This window comes from Leishmania donovani, chromosome 32, assembly GCF_000227135.1.
Source record: "Leishmania donovani BPK282A1 complete genome, chromosome 32".
NCBI classification, from domain to species: domain Eukaryota; phylum Euglenozoa; class Kinetoplastea; order Trypanosomatida; family Trypanosomatidae; genus Leishmania; species Leishmania donovani.
Genome location: NC_018259.1, coordinates 1,204,727 through 1,223,490, shown reverse-complemented (window position 1 = coordinate 1,223,490; position 18,764 = coordinate 1,204,727). Strand labels below are relative to the sequence as shown.

Sequence of the window (18,764 nt, the reverse complement as noted above, 5' to 3'; positions counted from 1 at the left end):
CATCGATTAAGCCCGCCATCGCCCAGCGCTTGCGACGTCAAGCGCGAGCCCTCCGGTTGGGTGAGTGAGGCACTTCAGTGAGCCTGCGACGCGGTCGCCAAGCCCAGCCCGCCGTGTCGGCCGCTGCCGTGGCCCATCTGTGTGAAGGATGTCTGGCCACTGCCGCCTGGTCGGCGCCGACGAGGAATGCGAAACAGGCTCGGCACAATCATCGACTCAATGGAGTCGAGCGTCTCGCCCTGCGCGATGCGCGCACAGCAGGCCTCGAGGAAATCGATCTCGAAGCGGTTCAGCGGAAACGACGAAGTCCACACATCCGCTGGCGGTCGATACTGCTGCTGCTGCCGCTCCGCCACGGAGGCGTACTCCATCACCTCGAACAGGCTGCGGTAGAAGCCGGCGCGATATAGGTACGGCGCAAGGATGTCGACGCCTTGCAGCACCAGCGTGCCATCCGGAACCAGCTCCATCGACACACTAGACGACGCCTCGAAGCGGCGGACAAAGTTCCAGTCGCCCTTTGCGTCGTGCCCGCATCGCTGACAGCCTTGCACCAAGCCATCTTCCGCCTTCACCCGCGGCGCCCCGCATCGGGTGCAGTGTAGCGCCCACAGCCGGATTTGACTAGGCAGCGCCTGCAACCCGTCGTGTCGGCCCTCAACAAAGTGCACGACAACGACACCCCCATCCTCTTGAGAAGTGGGGACAGAAGGCGACGTCCCCGCTGCTGCCTCGGCCTCAGCGGCCAGTATGGCGGCCTTCTCTGTTTTGACCTGCGCCAGTGGGGGTGAGCCGGCTCGGTGGTCCCCGCCGGCGCTCGGCACACCAGATCTCGCTTCGGGGGCCGCAGGCGATTCCATGCGAGGGCGACGCGAGCCGACCGGGAAAAGCGCGGCGGATGTGCCGGTTGAAGCATCAGACGTGGTGACAGGATGCCTCTGCACCACAACGTCATCGTCGCCGTCCACCACATCCCCAAAGTAGTTCTCGTAGTCGTCTTGTGTCGCGTCCACCACCTCCATAATCATGTGCTCTTTGCGCCGCTCTCGAGTGGTGTCACCACTGCGGAAGGCGCCGTCCGGCTCCAACGCCACCATATGTGTGCCCGCTGGCATCTGATCAATGACATGCTTCATCCAAAGGTCCACCTGTAGCGAGGAGGAGGTGACGCGGCGCTCGCACACCGGGCACGGCCCGACCGGATCACGCATGGAGCGACACTTGTTCAGCATCACAATCCACGAGTCCAAGTCGCAGCACTGCAGGTGGTTGCACTCATTGCTGCGCACGGGATAACGCATAGGGAGGCGAGAGTAGGGGCACAGCAGCGAAAACTCTACGGAGGCAACCATGAGCTCGTCGTCCTCATCATTCTCCGCGTTAGGCGTGTGCTGCGACTTAGATCGCCTGGCATCCGTCGGTGATGCGCCCCCCTCACTCGTCATCACGCAAGACGCACGGGACCCTCGCCGACGCGATGCCCCATCCTCCCCGAACGCCACACGCAGCGCGCGCTGTCGATGAGCGTGCAGCTTCCCTGATGACTCGCGACTTCCCTCTCGCGACGCGTCGAGGTCGCTGATGATACGTCTTCGCACCTCTTGCAGCGTGCTGGAGACATCTCTGGTCGTGGTGCTGTGCTGCTGCTGCTGCTCATAGTGTTCGCCATCGCCGCTTTGGGGAGAAGAGCTCAACTGCCCCGGTGTAGAGGAAGACCAGTGCTGCTGTTGCCGCTGTGGCTGTTCGAGGTGCTGCACCTGGCGAGTCGCAGCAGTGCGGTGCCCGCTAGCGGGAGGGGAATGACTCGCACGCGGGAAGCCAGAGAGCGGCGTCGGTGGTGCATCCGAGAAAGAGTCGACGCGGTAGCCACCACCGCCACTGCTGCGATGGGCGCTGGCAGCGTCGAAGAAACTCGCGATGGAGAAGGGCTCTCGCGGGCGTGGTGCGTCCGCCGCTATAGACGCAGACAGAGACGACGACAGTGACGGTGGCAGTGGTCGGGGGCGTCCACTGCTTGCTTTCGGCGGCATGCAGCCAGTGCTGGCCTCCCTTCTCTCTTTGAAGTGTTACGCTTGCCTTCAAGTAAATGCCGTATCTGAGCCGCTGCTCAGCTGACGGGAAGCCACTGCCGCTCGCGTACACCGTCTCGGACAGCGTGTGTGTGCGTAGAGGTTAGAAAGACAAGGAGAGAGAGTGATATGCGAAAGACGGTGGAGAAATCTGTTGCAGACACAGCCCAATGGCGAGTGTCTGGGCCGAAGTGCTGCCACGGCAGGCAGCCCGGAGCGTGTCTATGATACGCGACTACTCACTTTTGTTGGGGGAGATGGTGCTTGCTTCATGCACAAAAAAAAAATTTCTATGGAAACGCGCTTTTAATGGAAAGGGGCGCAGCCGACAGAAAGGAAAAGATCCTGTGCGTATGTATGTGGTAGGTGACGGGGAGGAGTGCCGTGTGCGCGTTGCCTCCGTGTTGTTGGGTGCAGGGGGGGGACGAGGAGAGAATAAAAACCTGTGGCACCGAAGGAAGCGGAGGCCTCTCGCTTCTTCACGAGCTCCTCTCTACTTTTTGAGAGGGAGAAAGGGCGAGCGAAAGAAAAAGGCGATATGTGGTGCAACACTTCGGCGCGCCCCTCCTCACCTCATGTGAAGAACACGAGATGCGTATAGTGATGTTTAGCTGAAGGAATCGTTGAGCTCGCTTGTGTTTATTTTCTCTTCGCGTTGTGTATGCCTGTGTGTGTGCGCGCGTGCGTACACGCTTTGCATGGCGCAGCCTCCCTTTTCTACGCAAGAGACGAACAAGCGCGAGACGAGACGTAGCAAGCACACAGGGGAAAAATACGTTCGTGTGTGTGTGTGTGTGTGTGTGTGTGTGTGTGTGTGTGTGTGTTTAATAGAGAGAGGAGGATGCGGAGACGAAGGGAAGGGAATGGAGTAGAGGAGTGGAAAGGAGAACGAGAGAGAGAGGACGTTGAGCGATAGGTATAAGCAGGGGGAGATTCACACAAGAATTGAAGGTATACGTGCGTGTCTGCGTGCGGATGGACCACCTCACGAGAGCGAGCCTCGTCTCGTGTTATCGCTTTTCCCATCGATGCACCCCCTCCCTGTCTTGCCTCTGCGTTTTGCTGTTGCTGCTGTGAATAGCAGGGACAATGAGAAAGGGACTCTGCGTATGTGTGCGATAGGGTTTATACAGCGCGAATGGCCAGGTCGGTGTCTGTGGTCAGTAGACGGCGAGGAAGTGAGAGCGGTGCAGGGGAGTCTCTCTTTTCGCCCTCGATGTGAGCCGGTGGACGCTTCCTCTTCACGCGGTGCCCGTGGCACATACAGGCTCCACAGCCTGACGAGAGGAGCCGAGGAGGAGCACTTTTGGCGGTGAGTGCTTCAGTCGTACCGCAGCGCGTACACCCAACGCGCACGCTGGCACGCGTACACGAGAAGTCCCACCGACCAGAGCGCGTACAGAAAGTTCATCATTGACGGCGCAAGTAGCTGAGGGGTCCGCATTGCATGGAGGAGGTACTGCGCGGACGCCGACGTGGCTGCGGCGCACATATATACGTTGGACAGCTTTGCGTCGTACGGATACATAACGACAGCCGCGCCGCCGATGCATGTGTTGATAGCGCCGGTTAAAAGCATGACCCGACGTCGGCTGCCGTACCAGCATGCAATCGAGCCGCAGGCATTCAGGACAGAGAACGCGCCCGCGCCGACTGCGAAGGGGACGTAGATCATGTTCTGGCGATGTGGTTCCAAAGATGCTGTTGTGTGTCTGTGTGTTTGTGTGTGTGTGTGTATGTGTGCTAGTGTATCGCCTGTGATGCAGCGAGAGCGTGGCAGAGAGAAGTGTGAAAGGGGGCATGGAAAAAAAGCGAAGGGGAAACGAGAGAGAACTTTGATGCTGTGTGCGTGAAAGAGATGCGCAGTGTGATAAGAGCGGTCCTCCCTCCCTCTCTCTCTCCCCCCCCAGAGAACCTCAGCAGCACCAGCAACCGCACTGCCCTCGCAGCCGTCAAGCGAACTGTAGAAACCCAAACAAAATGAATATAGCCTCTCTGTGATGTGGAAAGAAGAGAAAGAGGCGTGACGGCAGCAGAGCGAAGCGGCTTGAGGGAGAAGGGCGTCGGGGCAACTCGTTCTCCAGACAAGCGAATCGACGCACTTTCTGGCGTGAAACGCGCAAATCAATGTGAAGGGCTAGAGAAGGCAAGAATCAGGAAAGAAGAAAAGGAGCAGATGGTCGAGTGGAAACGTCAGAGAAAGGAAGACAAACAGCCCTGCGTCACCGTGCTTAGATGACCAGGCGCGGATCGTCTCACTGTTTCGCCCTCTCAACAGAGCTGACTCGCAGCTATGAAAGCGAAAAAAAAAGGAAGAAGCCGTATCATCCCTCACGTTTTCTACAAGGAACATGCATCAGCCCACAGGTTTCGCCTAGAGCTCTGTGCTTCAGCGGTGCTCTCTTCCTTGCACAAGTCACGAGCTTGTGTTCGCATGTGCCCCCCGTGGAGACCCGTATCTAAGCCTTCTTCCCACCACCACCCGCACACAAACTGCAAGCAGAAGCTTGGCTGACGTCAGAGTAATGTGTGAGAGCAAGTACGAAAACGGAGGTAAAAGAACAAATTTATGTGAGAGAGAAACGAAGGTGCGTCCCGCACACGCCTCCTCCTCCTCCCCCCCCCCACACACACGTGAAAAAGAGGGAGGCGCCGCGCTAGTCCCACGGAGAGGAAGAGACAGCAAGTGAGCATGGGCGGAGGCAGGGAAGGAGTCAAGACCAGATTCGATGCATGCGCTCGTGTGCAGCAGATGAACTGCCCTGGAAGGAGAAAGGAAGCCACACACAAAAACGGTGCTGCACGCACACAAGTACGCGTCCCGGCTGCGGCACTCACAATTCTACTATGCGCGCTTTTCCTTGTCCAGCAGCGGCGCTTCGCTGTGACCGCCGATCGAGGAGAGCAAGGAGCGCAGCGACAAGCGGCCAGTCCAGGAGTGTGTCACCGCCTCCGGGGACTCTGCCAAGGTGGCGCTTGCGGTGGGTGCGGCGAAGGCTGCCTCGTCTAACGCAGCCCCGAGGCTTCTCCCGCCGTCAGAACTCCGTCGGTCACTCGATGAGCTGCGTCGCCGGCGGCTACCTCTTCTGTCCAGAGGACTGTCGCTGCTCGCCTCAGTGTCGCTTGGTGAGCAAGCCTCGTAGAAGACGAGGGAGCGGCTGGGGCTCTGTATGAAGGGAGAAAAACCCTGATCGTCCTCGCCAGCCTTTGTCGCCAATAAATGTCGCTCAGCCGAAGCAGCGCTCCCTTTCACCGCGCTGCCGCGCTGACGCTGGCGAGTGGACAGCGAGCGCCGCCTGATAGTCGAGCCAATGAATACCTCCTTCTCCTCGTCTGCCCCCTTGGTTTCTCTCTCCTCCGACCCCGCCACACCGCCGTCCTCGCTTGCCTCTTCGTTGGAGTGCAGTGGTGCCTGCGTCGATGCCCTCTCATCCTCCCTTAGATGCATAAGGAGGGTGCTGCGCCGATACGTGGCGCTCGTGCTGCTTTGGGACGAGCGCCGGCTGCTGCGCGGGGATCGGCTTCCGGGACTGGCGCCGTTGTCGCTCTGCGAGGACCGCAGAAGCAGCACAGGGGCCACGACGTCGTAGCAGGCGCACGCCTGCCCAAACAGCAGATTGCACCGGTGCCCCTGTGTCACAATGACGTGGAAGGCCAAGAGCACCACTTTGGCAAAGAGCAACTCCGTCCCATCGCGCCAGCTCGTCTCCTCCACAGCTCGCCGCGCAAAGCAGAAGTACGGGGCAGCCGCCACAACCTCCGCTCGCGTCAGGTCTCGAGCAAGTACCGGCGCATCAAAAGCGCCGTCCGCGGCAGCCGGTGAACCGTTCCCCAGTGCTCCAGGCAGCCGGGAAGCTCGGCTGTCCGCTTGCGAGCGCCGCCGCTGCTCCTGTTGCTGCTGAAGTCCCCATGTAGCGCTGCTACGCCGCCCAGTCGTGAGCTGTGGGGCCTCGAAGACCTCCGGCAGCAACCGATCCGCTAGGAAGCCGAACCATCGGCGTATTGACTTGGCATTTGCCTGGGCGTGAATCGTGTACTGCAGCAGATTTGTTAGCAACGGCAGCAGACCGGCTTCATCTCCGGGTAGGAGATGCTGCAGCACGCGGCGGCCGCGTTCGCTGTCAAGCCGGTCTCCCTCCTCGGCATCCTTTCTCCAATTCTTTTGAGGCGACACAAGGCGAGAGCATGACGCCCTTCCCGACGAAAGCGGCGTCCTTTGGGCGCTGGCGACTGGAGCGGCGGACATGGACTCTATCATATCAATTAACACATCCATGGCGTGCACCACCATGGCGTAAAAGGCACCGCTGTATGCTGCGCACTGCAGCATGCAATCCGCCGCGTAGAGCTGCAACGACGACAACTCCGCGTATCGCGCATGGGTCTTTGAGACGAAGCAGATAGCCAAGAGATACAAGCATATCTCATGCAGCGCAGCGTCACGGGAGGCCCACGTGGTGGAACGCACTACCGCCGATGCAGACGAAGTCGACGAACGAGACGGAGACTCTTCTCCGCCGTCCGGCGGCCGCAAATCCGGGCATGTGAGCAGCATCAATATATCTACACACTGACCAATGCGCTCCACCGGGGTAGGGTCGCTGTCCAACAGTCGCTCCAAGGATGTGGAAGCCCTCGCGATCGTCATCGCGCGGCGCTCCTTGCCGGCAGGCGAGACAGAATCGAGCGATCCTTGACGGCTCGCCGATCTGGACGCGCCGGCGCGGGATCGCTGGTGCGCGGGTGAGCCACCGTACACTGCGCTCTGGCGCGGTCGCTTTGTCGAGCTGTGTGCCGGTGTCGTGGTGGCGGTGTCGGGCGCGAGAACGGCTTCCATCGCTGCAGCCATTTCCGCCGCCAGCCGCTCCACGACCCCCTCTGACGCCATCTTGTCCAGTAACCTCGCCCGCAACTTCGAATTTCCAAACGCGGACATGTTTGCCAGACCGCACAAGCCTCGCAGCGGTGCCATTCGCATCATGCTCGCGAAGCCAGCGCGGCTCGCCACAACATCCGAAATGATACGCTGCTTCTTCTCGTGCACAGCCATCTGCAGGCCGTCGTAGCGCGCCGAGCACACCGCCGGCGGCAGCGCAGCGTCTAACAGGAACTCGACCAGGTAGCATTCGCGCAGGTAGTCTGCGACGCGTCCTTCGATGCCGCAACTGCGCCACAAGCTCTCCAGCTTTTTCATCTCGGCGTGCAGGTTTCGGTTACCGACTACGATGTCCGCGACTGAGCCGGGGCCGTCACCGTACGGCACGTCATCCTCCTCCTCCAGACGCCGCGCGGCGCAGGTAACAAAGGCGAGCAGTAGAAGTGTACGCGTGTTGGTGGAGACACTCTGGCAAAGATTCACCGACGTATTCGCGTACACGAGCAGTGTTCGAATGCACTCGTCCAGCTGCAGCGCCAGCCGCCTGTCCGGTCGCTGTGTCGGCGCGGGCGCGGAGGCGGAGAACAGGGCTTGGCACGTCAAGTGGGGCTTACTAAGGGAGCTGGCTAGAGGCACAGAGCTGGGTCTACGGCTCCAACCATCTGGTGGTGTTGTGGAGGAGCCGGTGCTGCTTGAGCCCGCCAAGCATGGATCTCCGTTCATGAGCGTCGCCAGGTAGCCTGGATCTCTCCACACGAGGGCGTAGGCTTGTCGGACAAGTTTGAGCGCGTCGGTGGACACCCGCTTGCTCTTTGAGAGTAACTTTGCCTCGAAGATGTTCACGGCTGTGAGGAACAGAGGCGCAGAGAGTGGCACGTCTAGATCGATGACGCTGGCAGAGGCGAAGGTCGGTGAACCCGTTGTGGTGGGAGATGCGGCGGGAACCTTTCTGCACTTGGCCATCGACGGAGAGGAGCCGCCGCCCTTGAAGGTGCCATCCAGCGTCGCCTCCTCGTTGTCGGCGCGAGACGGCGAGTGCCGCGGCGACGTGGAGGCGGACGAGTGAGGTGAGCCGCCACCGACACAGCTGCTGCTGCTGCTGCCCTCTGGGGGGAAGGAAATGGCCGTCACATCATCCTCGGTGAAGAGAGGCTGGTGCTGGCGTAGCTTGTCCAGAAACCTTTGCAAGCCTACCCGCAGATCATCCTCCTCTGCGGCAGAGATGCGGATCTGACTGCGCGCGCGGGACCGCGATACCGTGCGCTGTCGCATGACTCGCCGATCATGAACTTCGCGCACAAACGGAAAAGGGAAAAGCGGCAGGAAAGGATAGAGGGACGAAAACAGAGACCGGGCGAGTGCAGCGGCTCTTCACTCGTGCAGTGCCGCACACCGAGGTCCGCTCAGAGACGAGAGAGTACGAACCACTTCTCAAAGAGAAGACAACTGGATCTCGTCGAAGCCCCGTCGGGTGCGAATGGAAGATGCAACGAGCGGCAGCGGAGGAAGAGATGGGGAGCAAGCAGAAGCAGCAGAGGAAGCACACGTATCCTCACCCAAAAAGCTCACGATCTGGGCAGTGCGCACAGAGAGAAGGACACGAGGCACAAGCAAATGAATGCGAAGAACGAGCGATAAAAAAGTCTCGGCGCGCAGTCAGCAGGGTGGGGCAGGGGAAAAAAGGGATGGAAAAAGGCAGCACACCGCAAAAAAACGGATGCCTGTATGTGTACGTGCGTACGTGTGTGTGTGTGTGTGTGTGCCGCTCCGTGTGTCGGGGAGGGGGGTTCGTTTGTGAGTTGGGAGTAGCCGTGATGGTGTAAGTGGTGTTTCGGGGGTAACAAAACGGAAACGGTGAAGGCAAAGAGCACACACACTTGTGAGATGAGTGGATTCGTCGATCTACGAATACTGTAAATGAGCTTGCGGAGCGTGTGTGTATGTGTGCTTGAATGTGATGTGCGTGTGTGTGCGTGTGTGTGTGCGTGTGTGTGTGTGTGTGTGTGCTAATCAGACACGTTACCAAGTGTAAAAGGACTCTGCACAGCGGCACAGATGTATCGGAAACTCCCCGCAGAACTACGCCAATAGTAAGAGGGTGAGAGGGAGGGAGGGAGGGTATACACGTGCGCGTGTGTGTGGAGAGGGGGGTTGACTATTACACCTGCTCGGCACATTTCAATCGCGGAGCGAGAAGACAATGAGCAAAAGAGAGACCGTATACTCCATTGCTTGGTGCGTTGGGCGGACGGGAGCGGGGCGAGGGGGTCGAAGATGCACGGGCGTGTGTGGACAGAGAGGCGAGCACTGCCGCGAAGAGTGAGGTAAAGAGAGAGGAGACGGCTCTGGGGAGTGCAGAGGTCGTCATGATAGGCTAGTAGGCAGTCGCACGTACAAAGCTGAGTCGTTCGTTCCAACTCGTTCGCATCCACCATACACACGGCCGAGGCCAACTCGAGTCCGTCCACTGTAGGAGCATTGAATCCGTGTGCATCCACGTGGGCCAATCAGCGTACAGCTCGATTCATATGGAAGCATGTGGCCGGTTTCAGTGTGGTGTGTGTGTGTGTGTGTGTGTGTGTCACTCTGAGTGAAGCACGCACACCTACGCACTTCTTTTGCTGCTGAGGGGAAGCGAGGCGGATACGCAAACAGAGAGGGAGAGAGAACAGCATGCAAGGCAGAAAAGGAGGAAGAAAAAGGAAAACGAAAACATCGTGCCGCTGCCTTTCGAGAAGACACACACATGCACCACATACACACCTCCATCACATACCCGCACTCCAATGCGCGCGCAGGTGAGCCGGGCAAAAGAAGGACAGATGACTCTGCAAAACGTGAAAGAGAGATGGTGCGCTCAAGCCGTCTTCAAGCCAAAGCTCAGCCATCATACAAAAGAAAGATCGTCGACTGCCAACATGAAATTCGCAAACGGTGTCGGGTGCGGAGTAGGAAGGCTCGCACTCACGGAGCACGAGCGGGGTGCATTCTCACTTGCCACCTGCTCCTCGTACAGGGCTGTGCGACGCTCCCACTTCCATATCTTCGTTGTGACGCTGGCCTCCATATGCGGGTTTGCTCAATAAGCCGCGTCTTCTCTCTTGTGCAAGGGGGTTGACAGTGTTCAAAAAAACGCTGGAGTCGGCTCGTCCTCCAGCATGCGACGGCGGCGCTCCTGCTCCTCTGTGCGCTGCATCCACGAGCGGAACAGCACCGCCTGCACCACCTTGTCCAGCGCGTGCAAGTACTCGACGTGAGTTCCCAGGGCGTCTGTCTGGCGGCTGTCACTCTCAGAGTCTGCCTCAGCCTCCACCGACTCCTCGCGGGCTGGGGAGGGCCCCTTGTATGGGATGCCCAGGTAGCGGCACATGTGGAGGCAAGACCGGTGCGAAAGGCAGAAGGCGAGAAGCTCACCAGCTTCGACGAGGAGAGTCTGCGAAAAGCGCGGCGCGCCGAGCGGCCCTATGCCAGAGGAAACGATCTGCTTGCTCTCAAACGTCTGCTTGCAGGTGGGGCACGTGATGCTGACACTGGATGCAACGACGTCCGCCTCGAGCCAGCCTCCGCAGTCCTGGTTGGGGCAGGCCACAAACGTGCGGCGCTGCACGCCTTTGTACTCTTGAAGAAGCCCCACCAACGCGTCCTCCACCGCCTGCAGCACCTCCTCCGACCCACGCGACGTGTTCTCGGCAGACAGCACCGATACCGCGTTCGCTCCATCACGATACACCAGCACACGGCAGCAACGACCCATGAGCCACAGTGAGTCTCGCCATCGGTTATGTTCCTCGTCCGCCTCCCGCAGCCGGAAGCCGTTCAGCAACAAGTCCTCATCATCCATCCCACCCACCGCAGGTTGGTAGACAGTGACTGACTTGATGAAGCGGTGCAGCTTGCACTGAAACCGCCACCAGAGCTCGTCAGGAAGGAGGTTGAACTCCAGCCGCACCCGAACCCCGCGGTGAAACAAGACGGGTGCCAGCTTCTTCAGTGACTGCGGTGTCTCGAGTGGTGCGAGCGAGGGGACGTAGTAGCGGGTGATCTTCTGCGACTTGATAACCGGGCGACCAACACTAGGGTCCACAGGCACCTCCTCCGCCAGCACCTCGAATTCGTCGGACTCCACCTCGACTGGATAAACGAGCTGCATCGCCTCGAGCAGCTCCAGGCACATGGCTACATCCGCGTCGTCCGGAGGGCGACGCAGGAAGTCAGAGAGGGGCTTGTGGAAGAGTACACGCGCCAGCGGCCATCGCAAGTAGCCCTTCCGCATCAGGCACATGTCAGCCATCTCAGCATTGCTCACCAGGTACTCGAGGCCGCCAATCATGCTGCGCATGTGCAGTGGGGTGCGCAGGAGGTGAGCATAGGAAAAGAGCGAGGCAGCCATGCGGTTTAGCCAGCGAGGATAGAGAACGATGAGGGGGTTGGCCTCGATGGAGTACTGGTTGAAAAGGTACACCATGTCCCAGCTGTGCATGAGGCGCGCGACCTGCAGCAGCTCCTCCTCCGACTCGATGCCGACGTTCACCGCCATCTGCACAAACTCGCTCAAGCGCATCAGTAGCTTCACCGGATGGCGTCGCTTCACATCCTCAAGGCTCTCTATCAGCTTGGCGTGACGTCCGGGCACCACCGCCGCGGGGTACTCGCGGTCTGCGAAGCAGTCCTCCTTCAACAACGCCCCGAGATACTTCAGCAACGCGCTGATCTTCTCGCCAGAGAGGTGCCGCAGCGCGTTTCCAGCGGCGATGATGAGGCGCGTCTTGCACGACACGGCGAAGTTGCCGACAATGACTCGGCGCGCGTAACGCGGCTGCGCGAGGTGGGATGAGATCTGCCCCTTTGAGGATGAAGTAGCACCTCCGGCTGCCGTGGATGAAGAGGCCAGCGCCGGCGCCCCCAGCGTCGTCGGCGTCGCCGTCGTGTTAGATGCAGCGATCAGGTCGTCAATAAACGAGCGGAGCTTTCCCTCGACCTTGTTGAGGATCATCTCGACACTCCGCTGCCCCTGAACGCGAAGCTCATCGAGGTGGGTGGCCACTAGCACGATACGGGCGTGCGGGTACTTGGCGAACACCTCCGCAATCCACCGCTGCAGCCGCTCCTCCTCGCGCACGTTGATACCACTGCTCAGGAAGTCCTGCTCCACGGCCGAGAGCTTCCAGACCAGAACAAAGATGGAGCGCTCCGTTAGGAAATACGTGTGCGAGTGGTAAGACTCCTGCCCCGCGAAGTCGGAGAGGATTATGTGAACGGAGTCGCCATCGATCGTCATGGACTTCTCCTGTACCTCGACGCCGCTGGTCGTGCGCACCTCTGGCAGGCTCTTGAAGAAGAACGGCTCAGACTCAAAGCACTTGCGCAATGACGTCTTGCCCACCTCCTGGTAGCCTAGCAGGATGATTTTGCGGCGGTGCACCTGCTGGTTGCGGAAGCGAAGTCGGGGTACGCCCTGCACCAGCTTCATTATCCCGCGCGGGTGCAGAGAGTCTGCGTTGGCCGCTGTCACCGAGGACGACGAGCTGTGCACCACGTCACTAACCGCGTTTTGCAGCACATAGCGAGCCATCAGGCTTCTACCCTTCGTCTGCTCACGCATCTGACGGAGATACTCCTGCAAATCCGACAGCTGCGGATCACCACCGCCGGTCCCGCCGTTCCTCTTGGTTGCGGTTCTCTCGGATGCCGCAGCGGCATGAGGCGCCGATTCATGCACGTCCGGCGCCACTCGCCCGCGAGTGATGGGGAGGTCGTTAGCGGCTCGGGGCTCTGCAGAGGTGTGAAGCACCTTACCCTGAACAACTGCGCCTGCTCCCTCCTTTCCCGCAACCGCCGGAGCCATCACAGCCGACGCGACAACGGTGGCGACGGCCGTTGAGGGGTCGACATGTGCTGCGGCCTCAGTGGACGACACCACAGGCCTGGCCTCTACTGCCTGTGCTCGTGTTGGTGCCTTGGGTGGGGGTGACTCAGCACCGTCGCTGTAAATGCCGGCTGCCGCATGTGAAGGCGCGCTAGCCTCTTCGGAGATGGCGCGGCGAAGTGGGGTTTGCCCGCTGTCAGCGTTGTCATCGCGAATGGGGAAAGTAGTGCTAACTTCTTGCACCAGGTTGGGCCCCAGTGGGGGAGGTTGAGTTATCGCTGCTTCGCTTGTCGCTGTCGGGTGCACCGGAGACGCCTCTAGAGAGCTGTCGTCGCTTCTATGGAACATCTTCAGATCCCCTCTCACCTGCTGCAAATTTTTCTGTTTACCTATTTGCGTGTGTCGGGGAGGTTCGGGGAGGGGAGGGGGCTCAATGCCGGGCTCTGTGAAACGAGAACCAAAAGGGAAAAAGGCAGACGAGAAGGGAAACAGATAAGGCAAGGCACCACAACAGAGAGAGAGGTAAGCGAAAAAAGAAGAGAGAGCAATCTTATAACCCGCGCGCACGTCCATGTAGGCCAACGCGTGAGCGACTGGCTTGTATGTGGATGAGCTCTTTGTATACGTTGCTGTGTTGCACCGCCCTTCTGTGCCAGTGCAGGGACAGCAAAGAAGAAGTTGGCAGCTGTGCGTTCTAATCTAAGGTGCCCATGTGACCACCACGCGTGAAGGGCAAACCCTCTGACGAACCGAAGTGCGGTGTGCAGCTCTAGGGATGTGACAAAACAAGGAAACAAAGGAAAAGTGGGGGCGCAACGGGCGTAAAGCGAGATGATCAGCGTGAGATGCTGGCTTTGCACGTCGGAGGATGCCGTGTAGTGGGTTGATCGGTGGGCCACACGGAATACTGACGGTGCAAATGCAGCGCTTCGCCGTGAAAGAAGCCGAGGCAAGCACAACTGTTCGGTGTATTTTGGAACGTGCCCGTTGCGGGCGCCGGGCAACGGCAAGCAGCAGCTCCCCATCTTCGCGACCTTTCAAGTAGAAAACGGAGCCTCGTAGACGCGGCATAGTGTCGTCATCCATTTCGAAACGCTTCCATGGTCACTCACGCCACAGCGGATATTGTACGGCTTGAGAGCCATGCAGCGAGGAAAAAGAAAGGGTCAAGGGAAGAGAAACGCAAGGCACAGCCTTCGCCCACTTGAGGACGGCAACAGTGCCTGGGATGATGCCTTTGCGACAGTGTGCCTTCGCCCCCTCCTCCCTCCCCCCTTTTACCCCTCTGCCGCCGCCGCTTGTAACATTTGTTTTTTTTTCTTTCGTTATTCCAATGTACATTGGTCATTAAGCTGACGGACATTGATTGATGGCCAGGGATAGAAAAGGGCACACAAGAGAAGCGAGAGAAGAAAGAGGTAGAGCCCACACGAGCAGCCACCCATCCTTCCTTTTTGTTGACAAGCAGCGGGGGTATGCTCTGCAGAAAGTGCAGGGTTTGAGGCACCTCGGACACAAGCCGGAAACATACGCATGCATGCGGGCTGAGCAGCGGAGATCAGTGTAAAGAGGTGTAGATGTAAAAGGAGAGTAGAGATAGACTCTCCGAGCCGTAGCATCAGCCTTCCTCGTTCTGCTTCTTGTAGATTCGTGTGTGTCCGTCGCTGTCATGGCAAGCTCTCTCCATCTTTCTCTCGTTGCACCCCTCTCTTCGCCCCCTCTCCTCTTTGACCCCACTGGACACATATACACAAAACGAACAGTAGAAGGGGGCAGTGCCCACTGAAGAGGTGATATTCGCTCAGAAATGCACACAAACGCACAGCAAACCATATGGGGGCACACAAGCATGTACGGACGCAGGAGGCCTCAACGACAGAAGCACGGCAGTCACAGAGGAGAATCAGTGGCAGAAGAGAGAACGACAGAGAAAACGAGAGAGTTCCCAGAGGCGCGCACAGGCGCGGAAAGCGAGGAGACCAGGAAAGAGGAAGGCGGCACAAGGTCGAGCGGGAGATGGTGTATGATGGAGAAGACCTACTACATTCATGTGAGCTCGACTCCTTTGCCTTTGCTTTAGAGACCTGCCCCCAGCCCCGGCCCTCACCTGGAGCCCCCTCCGACAGCTTTGCTCTCTCGCGCCACCCTGGGTGGCACTGCTGTGGCTCTGCTCCCTCTTTCTTCGTGCCATCATCTCCTCCACACAAAAACGAAAAGGGAAAACAACAGCATGCACGCATTATGCACACACTCGCATACACACACAGATACAAACATCTCAGGAGGCACGCCGCCACAGACAGTTAGATAGAGAAACGCGCAGGCACGTCTTCCGCCACAGAGAGAGAGAGAACCAAGTCATGCACGAATAGGCACTGGGAAAAAAAGAAGAGCAACGCAAAAAAGGGTAACGAAAAAATGAGGAAAACGGGAGGAGATCGACAAGTTGTGAAACACACACACAGGCACCGCATCACACTCGCTCCCCCACACACACGCATCTATCAGGGGTGGCGTGCCATCCGTGATGAGAGGCAGGGTCTTTCTTCCGCTGCATGAACGCAGAGGCGACAGGCACGGTGCTGTCTGCGTCTCCCCCATGGCACGATAGGCTACATGCCTCTCCATCACTTTGCTCCCCCACCCCCATCCCCACACACACTCCTCCTTTCCCGTCCCTATCACACACTCTCCTCTTTCGGCGAGGCGATCGATGGGCGAAGTAAAAAGAGAGCAGGAAGCGAAGCAGCGGCCGAAATGACTGCAAAACCTCACATGAGATGGAGGCGATCACAAGAAGGGGAGAGAGAGGGAGTAGCAACGAGACGTGGGAAGCACTATAGGAAGTAGGCTGGTACCTCGTTCCGCTGACCAGCCTCGCGCGCCTCTGCAGGCGCAGCCTCAAAAATCTTGAAGTTCTTGTTCAGGTGCTCGTCCAGCTCCAGAATAGACGCAACGTTACCACAGCGGTAACAATAGTTGGGCGCCGACCAGACCGTCACAAGCGTGTCATTGAACATAGCCTTGTATCCCTCCATCACCAGCTGATGGGAGCGACAGATGAGGTCTAGCTTGTTTGTCTCGTTGAACTGGCACACGACATCACCGCCGAACAGGTAGCCGGCGCCGCGCGGCGACAGGCCCCAGCCGTCAATGTCCTCCGGATCGGACCAGAGCAAGTCGCACATGGCGCCCTCGTGCGGTACCTCGCAGTTACGGCGGATGGAACGCATCTGGTCCACCGTCTGTATCGATGGCGACAGACCAGCGTGCACGCAGAAGATCTTCCCTTCCACGACGCTCGCTAGGGGCAAGAGATCGAACACGTCAGTGCAGTAGCGCCACACGTTGATGCTGCCGTACTTGCGCAAGCACTCATCGTAGAAGCCGTATACCTGTGTAATTTGGCGCGACTCGTGATTTCCGCGAACCAGCGCAACGCGACGAGAGTACTTGATCTTGAGTACAAGTAGTAACAGGAACGACTCTACGCTGTGGTAGCCTCGGTCTACGAAATCGCCCATGAAGACGTAGTTTGTGTCCGGGATTTCGCCACCGACGCGGAAGAGCTCCAGGAGGTCGTAGAATTGGCCATGGATGTCGCCCACGATGGTGCACGGAGCCGGGATCTTGTGCACGTTCTCCTCACTCGTGAAAATCTCCTTCGCCTTCAAGCACAGCCGCTTCACATCCGCCTCGCCGATGTTCTCGCACCGGTTGAGGGTGGCGAGGTGCTCGTCAATGTCCAATATTTCTGTTAACATGTCGCGTGCGAAGACCGGGTGAAGAGGGCCGAAAATAAAGCGTCCTTCTGTCCTGCAGCACGCCAGAGGAAGCGAAACGCGGATGAGCGAGCCCCAAGGCAAGGGTTCGTGAGAAGAGCCACTTGCGTGAGGGGGGGAAGAACAAAAAACGTGCGGCGGCTGGCTGACCGATGTGTATGACAACACCACCAGGGAGAGCCAGGGAATACCAATGTATAAAGCAAAGAGCCACAGCAGCCCTAGGATGGAGGTGCGCCGATCTTGGTCACTCACAGGAAGCGAGACAAAACACTCAAAAGAAAGCACACACACACACAAGGGACGAGGGAAGTAAACCCCAAACTGCACAACCAAAAAAAAAAGGTAGAGACGAAAGAGGAGGGAAAGAGCTGTGGTGGTGGGACTGATGGGAGGGGGGGAGGTGATGATTGGTGAGAGTCAATGGGGAATGCGAAAGCAGAGAACAGGGAGAGAGGAGTAAAGGAAAAAAGTCCAAGACCCACTACACCTCCTCTATCTTCACGCCTGGTGGTGGATTACCGTTCGGTTGAGGTTTCGCTCTTTGCGTCAGTACGCTCTGCTTGAAAAGAGAGAAAAGGGAGGAAGCTCTTCGAGTGCCTTCGCCGAGATCCGGCAGAAGAAGACTTGGTAGTGAAAAATGCAGTAGAAAGCGAAGAAAACGAGAGAGAACAGAAGTGGATCACGACGAGAGAGGCAGAAGAGAATAGACACGAAGGTGTGCGAAGGATACCCGATCAGAGAGAGCTGTAAGAGTGAGGATGAAAGAGAAAGAAGATAGCGAAGCAACCAAAAGGCAGAAAATGGTAGAGAGGAGGGGGAAAAGATGCAACACCGTCGACTTCGAGATTCTCCGTTTCTGCTCTTCGTTTCCCCTCTTCAGCTCTCTCGCTGATGCTTGCTGTGTGTGTGTGTGTGTGTGTTTTGCCTCTCCGTTTGGCTGTCGCTCTTGTTTCACCTCAAAACTCCTGCTCTCCTTTCGTTTTGCTTGCTTGCTTTCCCTTTGTCTGTGTGTGTGTGTGCGCGCGCGTGTGCGTGTGTGTGCCGAAAAATGGCTTCGCTTGTTTTCGCGTTTGTGTGTGATGTATTTCTCTCCTTTCTCTGCGCACTAAAAACAAAGAGGAGAGGGGGAACACCAAAGAAAAAAAAAAACAGATGTGTGGCGGTGGTGACGGTCCAAGAGGAGAGACAGAAACTGGCGCCATCAAGGAAGAAAAACACGCAAGAACAGCAGGTAGAGAGCAAGGGCATCGAATGAAGGAAAGGTGTCGAGTAATCTGGATGACGGAGGAGGATAGAGGAGGAGCATGCCTGAGATACGCTGTGCGTAACGAGAACGATGAACAAGTTGATTTCGTCTTCTACTCGCTTAGCTTTCTCTGCCCGTTGCTCGCCGGCTGCAATTACCGGCGACGGCGCAGTCGAAGCGTGAGCATGCGCAAGACGACGCTTTCTTGCTATCATGCACACTGCACAAAACAACACTACACCGAAAGCCCATGTAAAAGTCATGGGCGGTCTTGGGGCCGAAGGTTTTTCCCTTTGTTCATTCGACTGCTCCCATGTGGGAATTGCATTGACACGTGGCAGTTGTTCGTGGGCCAAGATCTCTGTTCCACCGCGATGGCAATAATATACCTTACATGTGCATCGCGGTGGGAAGGGGCAGAGCGCTCTAAAACACCCCTGGGACGCAGCTGAAAGAAAAGGGAGCCGTTTGCGCAACCCGCAGAGAGAAGAACATCGTCGAACTTGATTAAGCAAGCGCAGAGAGACCTGCCTCAGAACGTGCGTACGCGCCTCTACAGCCGCTCCCGACTCCTCAGCTGTTTCATTTTCTTACTACGATGTTGAGGCGCATTTTTTACAGTAGGTGCATGGCGGCAGCGTACATATGATGTGTCTTTGTGCGTCCGAGCGCTGGAGAGCTCGGTGTGACGGCATTTACAGGGAAAAAAGGAAGCGCGAACGCAAAGAAAAGGCTGAATCGCTGTACATCGTCCCAGTAAGAATGAGCGCCATCGGCGTAGCAGTAAAGACTTATACTTCAAAAAAAGAGCTTTCTCTCACCGTGTCCACGCCGCCACAGCACACACGTTGAGCCCCGCCCCGCCCGCCCCGTCAGAGACCCATCGCACGCCGCGAAGCAGCCGCGCACACGCGTGGCGGCA

General features: G+C 58.2%; 5 protein-coding genes across 5 annotated transcripts; all 5 read right to left on the bottom strand.

Moving 5' to 3' along the window:
• Window positions 1-74: 74 nt before the first annotated feature.
• On the bottom strand, window positions 75-1,445 carry LDBPK_323270 (hypothetical protein, conserved; the record flags this gene model as incomplete). Its single annotated transcript, XM_003863690.1, has 1 exon — window positions 75-1,445. The coding sequence occupies one exon, from the start codon at window positions 1,443-1,445 to the stop codon at window positions 75-77; it is 1,371 nt and encodes a 456-aa protein (XP_003863738.1).
• A 1,945-nt stretch (window positions 1,446-3,390) lies between these two features.
• Window positions 3,391-3,744, bottom strand: LDBPK_323260 (hypothetical protein, conserved; the record flags this gene model as incomplete). Its single annotated transcript, XM_003863689.1, has 1 exon — window positions 3,391-3,744. The coding sequence occupies one exon, from the start codon at window positions 3,742-3,744 to the stop codon at window positions 3,391-3,393; it is 354 nt and encodes a 117-aa protein (XP_003863737.1).
• A 1,170-nt stretch (window positions 3,745-4,914) lies between these two features.
• LDBPK_323250 (hypothetical protein, conserved) lies at window positions 4,915-8,217 on the bottom strand (the record flags this gene model as incomplete). Its single annotated transcript, XM_003863688.1, has 1 exon — window positions 4,915-8,217. The coding sequence occupies one exon, from the start codon at window positions 8,215-8,217 to the stop codon at window positions 4,915-4,917; it is 3,303 nt and encodes a 1,100-aa protein (XP_003863736.1).
• A 1,852-nt stretch (window positions 8,218-10,069) lies between these two features.
• Window positions 10,070-12,547, bottom strand: LDBPK_323240 (hypothetical protein, conserved; the record flags this gene model as incomplete). Its single annotated transcript, XM_003863687.1, has 1 exon — window positions 10,070-12,547. One exon carries the CDS (start codon window positions 12,545-12,547, stop codon window positions 10,070-10,072), a length of 2,478 nt encoding a protein of 825 aa, XP_003863735.1.
• Window positions 12,548-15,648: 3,101 nt separating this feature from the next.
• Window positions 15,649-16,575, bottom strand: LDBPK_323230 (protein phosphatase 2A catalytic subunit, putative; the record flags this gene model as incomplete). Its single annotated transcript, XM_003863686.1, has 1 exon — window positions 15,649-16,575. One exon carries the CDS (start codon window positions 16,573-16,575, stop codon window positions 15,649-15,651), a length of 927 nt encoding a protein of 308 aa, XP_003863734.1.
• Window positions 16,576-18,764: the final 2,189 nt, after the last annotated feature.